Source organism: Carassius gibelio, chromosome A5 (assembly GCF_023724105.1).
Source record: "Carassius gibelio isolate Cgi1373 ecotype wild population from Czech Republic chromosome A5, carGib1.2-hapl.c, whole genome shotgun sequence".
NCBI classification, from domain to species: Eukaryota; Metazoa; Chordata; class Actinopteri; order Cypriniformes; family Cyprinidae; genus Carassius; species Carassius gibelio.
Window position 1 is genome coordinate 36,843,160 of NC_068375.1, and position 9,426 is coordinate 36,852,585.

Genomic DNA, 9,426 nt, shown 5'->3' on the forward strand with positions numbered 1-9,426 from the left:
GGGGGTTCAGTGCCTTGCTCAAGGGCACTTCAGCCATGGGTATAGAGGGTGGAAGAGAGCACATGGCTGTGTTCAGGATGCTCTGTGACATTTCTGAGGAGTTCAGAGGAACTTAAATCACTGCGGCTCTACATGTTCGAACCCTCATTTGCTCTCTCATTCTGAATGACCCTCGCATCCATCACAGACCTGATGCATACATTAGTGATGAAAGATGGAAAGCACTGTAATCTATCTGACACATGCTCTCATTTCAACTTTCACATTGTTTCTTTTATTTAGTCTCATCTCATCTTGTTCTTCTCTTCTTCTAGTCATGTTCAAAGAGGAGAGGATGTGAAATAACCACCAATTGTTCACTTTTCATAATAAGCGGCTGCTTGCGTGTGTGAGATGAGCTTGGGATCGCTCTGAAGACACAGAAAAGCTTGGGTGGGACAGATGCTGGAGCGAGGGGTGTGTCATGTGACATGACTGAACCGCTCTGACAAGTAGGTCGCAGTGTGCTGCTACTCTGAGCAGAGACAGACTGAGAGGAAGTGATGCGGGAAACCATGACTGAGTCTGTGCTGGGGTTTGGTTTGTTGAATTGTCGTTCTTCAGTGTTTGCGGCTGTATCCTCAGTTTGGTGATGGAGCCTCAACGGCAGATCTACAAAAGACTGGACATCCCGGATCATGCGCATTACATCATCGCCTTCTTCGTCCTCATCATCGGCACTTTAGGAGTCGCGGGCAACGCTTTGGTCATGTTCGCCTTCTACAGGTAGTTGTTTGTTGAGCTGAAGAACTTAAACCAAATCTCTTAGCTCATCTCAGAAAGTTTGGTGTTTTATAAGTTAGCACTTTATGATACATTTAATGAATTATCAAACATTATTAAATAATAAGGTGCTTAATAGATTATTTCATTAATTCTGTTAAACATGACTGAACTTTGATTCATACACTTTTATTTATGTTTGAGTGTTTGATGCTTGGAATGTGTATATGATGTAAGATATAATTAGGTTATGTACTGTAACGTTTTTCACAATTTCAATCACCTTTTGACTTCACTTTTACATTCACTTGTAAAAAATGTAAACATATTAATATGAGGTCATTAAAGATGCATGCGTTTAGCAAAATGCTGTTTGAAATGTCACTTTTCAAAAATTATTTAATGTTACTTACACCTTGATATATGGATATTCTGGTATGCATTGATAATATTTGTTACAAATATATATTTACATAATTATTACTTTACATTTTGATTAATTACATTAAATGGTACAATGTAAAAAACCTATATATATATATATATAAATATATATATATATATATATATATATATATATATATATATATATATATATATATATATATATATATATATATATTTAATAGCAATAAAATTATATTTAAAATAATATATTAAATATTAAAGTGAAATTAAAAATAATATTGAATTCTTATGAATTATTCTTATTTACACTATCCAGTATTATTTCCATATTATCTCATCTTGTTCCATTTGCTGGGGTAGAAATTCTTTTATTTATTTAGAAATTTGAAATAGCCTTGTTTTATTTTTGTTCACTTGAAAATGGTGCAGTATCATACAACATGTTTCAAATAGTGGCAGCGAGTTTGACTGTCTGCTTCTGACAGAGCATCTCTCATCTGTGGGATAATGCTTCCAAGTCTGGAATATGTTGTTGATTTTAATTGTTTTAGTAAATTGGGTCAGTGTGGTAGAGCAGGCAGTGAAATACTAGTAAAAAGCTTCTCTTTCTTTTTCACTATGCCCATTTGCTCAGATTAATGTTATGCACACAGAAAACCCTGCAGGTCACTGGAAGGCCCTAATCCTCATTTTCCATAATTGTTTTTCCTTTGCATTCAAAATAGGCCAGTTTTAGGCCAATGAAATTGGGAATATTGTGAATGAGGTATAAATAACAAAGTTGATGCATTTCCATAAATGGATGCAATTATTGAAATCGTGGTCTTCTGTAGAGTGGAAGGAATTGACTACTATTCCAGGAATGTTGGGAATCCCTAGAAAGTGAAGTGCATCAGTGAAAAAACTGCAGGGGGGACATTTGATCTGTTTGATAAAATCAGCTTTGCCAAATAACTCTGATTTGCTTCTTACCTATTTTTTTTTATCTTTGTGCAGTAATAAAAAGTTGCGGAACCTGCCAAATTATTTCATAATGAACCTGGCGGTCAGTGATTTCCTCATGGCCATCACACAATCTCCAGTGTTCTTCATCAACTGCCTGTTCAAGGAGTGGATGTTTGGGGAACTGGGTAACATCTTTAGTTCTTTATCTTTATTTTGAAAAATGCGGAACAAATAAAAGTCACGTAAAATGTATATAAAAAAGATTAATATACATATTAAGCCTACATATTTGTATCTTCAGGATGTAAAATATATGCATTCTGTGGCGCGCTGTTTGGCATCACCTCGATGATAAACCTGTTGGCCATCTCTATCGATCGATACGTGGTCATCACCAAACCGCTGCAGACCATCCAGTGGAGCTCCAAGCGCAGAACCTCTCTGGCCATCCTCTGCATCTGGATCTACTCACTGGCCTGGAGTCTGGCTCCTCTGATTGGCTGGAGTAAGATGGCATTCTTAGACTTGAAATGTTTGAATATAATAAGGATGTTGGTGTCACTTTCAGGATATAATAATTTTATTATGCAAAGTAATGAATGAGAAAGCGTTATGTATCATAATGGTTAAAGCTTGGGGCTGGTAACCGAAAAGCTGCTGGTTCAAACACCACAAGGATAAGTCCATAGGTAGGCTCCAACAGGACTGAAAGTGTATTGGGACAAAAGGTTACTCTCATCTAAACCACCTGATAAGCACAAAGACTTACCACAGCACTTTTCTAAACATCTGTGTTTTACTATGCACACAGTCGTGGACAGCAATGCAAAGCTGATTCTCTGCTTAACTGATCTATTAAAACAGAAATATAAAATTATTATGGGATCTTTAAAGCTTTAAATGAAACTGAAATATATATATATATATATATATATATATATATATATATATATTTTTTTTTTTATTATTATTAACTATTAACTTTATTTATGCAAAGCACTTCAGCTAAGTGTGGAAGCATATTTCTGCCAAGGAATAAAAATATAACAAAGCTAACTGCAACTAAGCTAACTAAAGTTATTATTGCTAGACGTAAACTCAAAATTCTAAGAAATAAAAATATGAGATATGAACTTGTAAGAAAAATAATTTGAGATTTTATTATCAGAATTTTGAGATAAAACATATATTTATGTTTATATTTATTATGTGGCTTCTATAAAAAGATCCGCCTTATTATCTTTGTAAGATTTTTTTTTTAACAAAACAAGCAACTTCCTATCAAATGTATTGCTTGTTCAATAAAACCCTTTTTTCAGCAATCATACATTATTGGAGTAGAGAAAAAATACTGTGTACATTAGTGGGGACCAACAATGTTTCAACAAATTGTTCAGGTTTGGAACAACTTTTTGTCCCTGTCAAATAAACATTAAATAAATAACTAAATAAAAACTTGAGGATGAGTTGTTCAACTCAAATGATGACAAAATTCACTTTTGGGTGAACTATCCCTTTAAGATGTGACTTTAGCTCTACTGATGAAATATATGATGTTTCTTTAAATGCTCCTGCAGGTTCCTACATCCCTGAAGGTCTGATGACATCCTGCACGTGGGACTACGCCTCTCCGTCTCCCGCCAACAAGAGTTACACCATGATGCTGTGCTGTTTTGTCTTCTTCATCCCTTTGGCCATCATCCTCTACTGTTACCTGTTCATGTTCCTCTCCGTACGAAAGGCCAGCAGGTCTGAGCTCGCCGAGGCATCTTGAGTTTGAAGAGTGTTCATTGAAAAGCATTTATGTCCATATGTGTGTGTGTTTTTAGAGATTTAGAGCGGCTGAGCTCTCAGAAGTCCAGCTTTGTGAAGCAGCAGTCCATGAGGAGTGAATGGAAACTGGCCAAAATAGCGGCTGTGGTCATAGTGGTGTTTGTGCTGTCCTGGTCCCCCTATGCGTGCGTCACCCTCATCGCCTGGGCAGGGTGAGTGCTGAGCATCCACACATTTACAGAAATGTGTATTCATACATTAGGAAAAGTGATTTAAGCTTGTAACCCTAAGTATGTACTACATGCATGAATGATACTCTACTGCTCAAAGGTTTAATATAATGTGAAATTTAAATGGAAATTTCTGTGCTAATTAAAAAATTGTATAAAGTATATTAAGTATATAAAATTTTTATTATTATTTTTTTTTTTACTTTTGGTTAAATAAACTTATTATTGAATATAATTTAAACTGAAATTTCTGTTATTTATTGAGTTTACAAAAAAAAAAACAAAAAAAAAAAAACACAATAGATAAACAAAAAACACAAAACTAGATAAGAATAATTGGTTCCAGGGCCATCACTTAATTATATTGAAATAAGTTGTTATTTATTATTTTTTATTGTTTTGTTATCAGCCTTAAGATTGTCTTTATTTATTTTTTTTTTGAACCCAAACACTTGTTTTTAAAGTTTAGAATGATTTTAAAAGGATCATGTGACCAAAGACTGGGGTAATGATGCTGGAAATTCAGCTTTGCATCACAGGAATACATTACATTTTATTCTAATAGAAAACTGTTAATTTAAACTGCAATAGTATTTCAAAACTGTTTTAAAATAAATCAAGCTTTGGTGAGCAAAAGAGACTTCTTTCAACAACATTAAACATTCTCACAACCCCAGAATTTTAAACGCTAGTTCTGTGACTACATGCATTATTCATAAATATCAGTATTATTGTCACATGCAACCATATGGGGTTGTAAAATTATGGGTTTGTACTGATCGAATGGCCATGTGATGAGAGCCAAACAACTGCTCACTTGTGTTAGCGCTGAGTTCTCTGTTGTTATCTGACCTGTAGGCATGACTTGGTCTTTACTCAGAGATTAGAGACATGCATTTGACTGAGAAAAAAATTCTGAAATACAGTATTTGCCCTAAAGTTGAAAGTTTACTGTTCCTAACAAATCCTATATGTTAAGTTTACAATATAATATTGGGTTAGTTCGTAATGCAGATTTTTCTTTATTCTGTGTTTCTGTGTTGTACTGACTACAAAATAATAATAATAATAAATAAACAGCAAATATTGAACATTTCCACTGTCATTGCCTATAAAAAAGTTTAAAGTTCATTTAACGGAAGCAGTCAGATGTTGAATGTAAAACAGGATGCATTGTCACACTATCTGGGGTATGTTGTCACAGTGGGAACTTACTGTTCAAAGACACTGATTTGAAGAAAAGTTTCCCTTTCAGAATTAATAGAGATTTTAGCTCTGTTTACTGTTGAAATGATTGTTTAATAGTTTTGAGTCACCATTATTGTTATTAGTGATCCCTTTGGATATCAGAATTCTAGAGGACACAAAAACATTAAATGTTGCTTAAAATATTTATAAAGGACATTAGAAAAAAATGAGCATTAATGGAATAAGGTGCATTAAATCAGTGTACTAGATGCTATATATGGTTTGCATTGATCTTTGTATATCAGTAGTGTAACAGTGTCTGTAATCTACAAAAGTGATTCTCTCTCTCTCTTCAGCACTGCACTTGAATGTTGAATGACTTATACACATTCAATAGTAACTCTATTTTATCCTTTGTTTCTCAGGCATGCAAACATCCTCACGCCCTACTCTAAAACACTGCCGGCGGTCATCGCCAAATCATCTGCCATCTACAACCCTTTCATATATGCCATAATTCACACCAAATACAGGTAAAAAGATCATAAAACAAACAAAACACACAATCATGCACATTTCATGTAAAAATACATGATCATACATGCAAAAAATAAATACAAATGGTTAGTAGAATGTTAAATAATTTATATATATATATATATATATATATATATATATATATATATATATATATATATATATATATATATATATATATATATATATGTAAATATAGTATATTCATAATTCTGCAAGCATTCAAACATTTTTAAAAACATTGTAATACTATTTATTATTAGTTTTTTTATTTTATATATACAGTTTTAAAAACATTGATCAAATTTATGTAAACTAAAAAAAATAATTTTTAAATGATGAACTTAAAAGGCATTTGAAAAAATTATGGTGCATAATACATATTTTTCAATGATGTTCAAACATATAATATTATAATGTATAAAGTATAATATATACTGTTTAAAAGTATAATTTATAAGGTTTTAAAGTTTGGGGCTTAGTTTTCTTTCTAAATACCTGTGCTTTATTAAAGTCAGCATTTATAATGCTAAAGATTTCTGTTTTAAACAAATTGTGTTCTTTGAACCGTTTTTTAACCAAATTTTATCTATAGCTAAATAGTGCTTTAATTAAAAATGACTTAAAAATATATGAAAATAAATAAAATAATCAAAAAGCTAATTGTATAGAAGCCAGTTTCCCGACATTGGTATGTATTCATCTGTCTCTGTGCAGAGCTACTTTAGCTGAGAAGGTCCCAGGTTTGTCCTGCCTGTCTCGCCCTCAGAAGGACTGTCTCACCTCCTCCACCAATAGCAACGCTTCGTTCAAGGACACCAGTGTCAGCAGACAGTCATCAGTCTCCAAGAACAGACTCCACACAACCTTCGCCAGCGGCTCCAGTGCTATGGTACAGTAGAAACGCTGGAGCTTATATGACTCAGATGAGACTCCTCATATCCTGTTGTGATCACATGACCAGCTGAATACTGCTCACTTTATCTCAGTAACTCTGCTATTATCAAACACTTTCAGTTGCTGAATATGGTGCTTGCGCAGAACCTGATTTTACCAAGTGAGACATGTTCCTGGGACAACATCGTTGTTGACCCTGGAACAACATTGTGATTAACCAATCAGATTTGAAGAACTAGTTTTTAGATTTTGTGAAGTTTACGCTTAAAATCAGTGTTTGGTTCTTGTACATCAGTGTCATTCATCTGTCATTTCCTCTGATTTTAGGGATTACTCATGGTTAAGGTTAGGTTTAGGTGTAGGGATATGGTTAAGAATATATTTTTGGAGTAAAATGTTGTTCCAGGGTCAACAAAATATGTTGACCTAGGAACACATCGAACTTGGCAAAATCAGGACGTGCGGTGCTTGCTTGTCCATATTTGCTGGCGCTGGTTCATTATGGGTCTGTATTTTAGAGTGTGTGTTTATGTGTGTGTGTGAGATTGCAGGTAATGAGAGAAGTGGAGCTGGACCTGATGGAGAACAGGCATAACTTGTCTAAAGTGTCATTTAGAGACTCATCTAGACAGCGGATCCTCAAATGCTCCTCGCTGCTGATAGAGAAGGTGAGGTTTAATTCACTCACACTAAAACATTAATATTTCACTTAAAAACTGGCTGAAAATGTACTTGCACTCAGGCCATCCAAGATATAGATGAGTTTGTTTATTCTTGGAGAAATGTAGCATTACATCAGTTGCTCACCAATGGATCCTGTGCAGTGAATGGGTGCCGTCAGAATGAGTCCAAACAGCTGATATAAACCTCACAATAATCCACACCACTCAAGTACACCGATTAACGTCTTGTAAAGTGAAAAGCTGCATGCTTGTAAGAAACAAATACTTCAGAAATTTTTACCTTACTTTATCTCTTTTGGCCAAAATACATGAGTTCAAGATCTATAATAACACTTCCTGCAGTGAAAAAGTCCAAACCTGGTTGCCTCTCACATCAGAATTAGTTTATAACTGTTTTGGACACATATAAACAGTGCTTGATCTGTGCATATTTCTCACCTGATTCAAGATTAGACAATTGTTTCCATAGACTAAGCAATATTATTGATGGAGAACTCTTTTTAATTTGTATTTATTTATTTAATTTAAGAAATTAATTGATTAATTGACTGCTCCGGGTGTGTGCTCACAGTGTGTGTGTGTGTGTATTCACTGCTCTGTGTGTGTGCATTTCGGATGGGTTAAATGCAGAGCACAAATTCTGAGTATGGGTCACCATACTTGGCTGAATGTCACTTCACTTCATTTGTTAATGACAAACACTGAGCTTTTTTCTTCATCAGACATTATCTGATGGACTGGAGTGGTGTGGATTACTTGTGGATTATTGTGATGTTTGGACTCATACTGACGGCACCCATTCATTGGTAATGAAGTGAAACATTCCTCCAAATAGGTTACAATGAAGAAACAGATTCATCTACATCTTGGATTTTCTTGAGGGTGAGGACATTTTTTAGGAATTTTGGGTGAACTTTACCTTTAAATAGAGTTCCAGAGGAATGTACAGGAAGAACGTACATATTCAGTATTTCAACCAATCACCAAGTGTGTTTGTGTTCTGTAGCCTTCAGTACAGATGAGAGAGTCGTTCAGTCTGTGCGAGCGAGATCTCGTCTCTGGTTCCCTCGCAATGGCAAGAGCTCCGACGGTCGTTTACACTAAGAAGAGCAGGAGTGCTGATATGACCTCTGACCTCTCGTTTAACCCGAAGAATGACTCCATGACCCACAGCTCCTCTGGTGCTCCCACAGTCATCATCAGTCCAGCTTCAGAGAGCAACACGAGAGAAGATACAAAAGGAGAAGTAAAGTCTGGATCTCACTGTCAGGATATAATGTTTGACCACACAAACATAAACTGTCCAGCAGAGCTACTGGAGACTACGGAGACGTTTCTCACATGATCTGAGACCATGTGACTGTTAAACTGCATTTCATGAAGGAAATATCAGTGCTTGCTTGCAGCAGCTTTATAACAGTAATGTACGAGGTAACATTGTTTGTTTTTATTGAAAACTGACATCATTTTGTTAAAAGAGATGATAAAATAATATATTTGTACTTTCCTTTTGTCTTTGCACACAATAACCTCATGGATCTGGACTGTTTTCCACACAAGAAAATGATGTTGTGTTCATCGATAAGTGTTTTTTTTTTTTCTTGCTGGCTAATATACTGAAATATTTAGATTTTAAATAGCCCCTTTTTAATAAAAAAATAAAAAAATAAATCTGTATATATTCAGTACATGATAGAAAAAAAATACTTATTTTAATGAGCAAAAGTACATTTACATGTATTTGTTTCATCAGCGTTTATCTAAGGCTACAAAACTGAAGATTTTTTTTTTCAATTATTATTATATATTTTTTTAATTTACATTTAAAGATTAAGAAAATATTATAAGTGTATGTTTTACCAGCAAATTTCGTTCTACTTCTAATTTCAGGTTTTAATTAAATGTATTACTTACTGATTCTTTGTAATTATTTGTGATATTTGTTCACAATTTTTAAATGAAAACTATTTCTGTGTATTATTATTTTTATGTAAGATATATAT

At 34.0% G+C, this 9,426-nt stretch overlaps 1 protein-coding gene across 1 annotated transcript; it reads left to right on the forward strand.

Moving 5' to 3' along the window:
• The first annotated feature begins 535 nt into the window (after positions 1-535).
• LOC128014837 (melanopsin-A-like) lies at positions 536-9,182 on the forward strand. The gene is made up of 9 exons (XM_052598507.1): positions 536-765; positions 2,167-2,300; positions 2,417-2,620; positions 3,693-3,864; positions 3,945-4,100; positions 5,732-5,839; positions 6,561-6,735; positions 7,292-7,408; positions 8,430-9,182. Exons 1-9 carry the CDS (start codon positions 632-634, stop codon positions 8,766-8,768), a joined length of 1,539 nt encoding a protein of 512 aa, XP_052454467.1. The 5' UTR covers positions 536-631; the 3' UTR covers positions 8,769-9,182.
• The last annotated feature ends 244 nt before the right edge of the window (positions 9,183-9,426 follow it).

What these genes read in the sequence shown, in the direction of transcription:
- LOC128014837 (XM_052598507.1), top strand. Translation starts at nt 632, where the DNA reads ATGGAGCCTCAACGGCAGATCTACAAAAGACTGGACATCCCGGATCAT. An exon ending in GTCATGTTCGCCTTCTACAG is followed by an intron (nt 766 to 2,166) that starts GTAGTTGTTTGT and finishes ATCTTTGTGCAG; the next exon opens with TAATAAAAAGTTGCGGAACC. An exon ending in GTGGATGTTTGGGGAACTGG is followed by an intron (nt 2,301 to 2,416) that starts GTAACATCTTTA and finishes TTGTATCTTCAG; the next exon opens with GATGTAAAATATATGCATTC.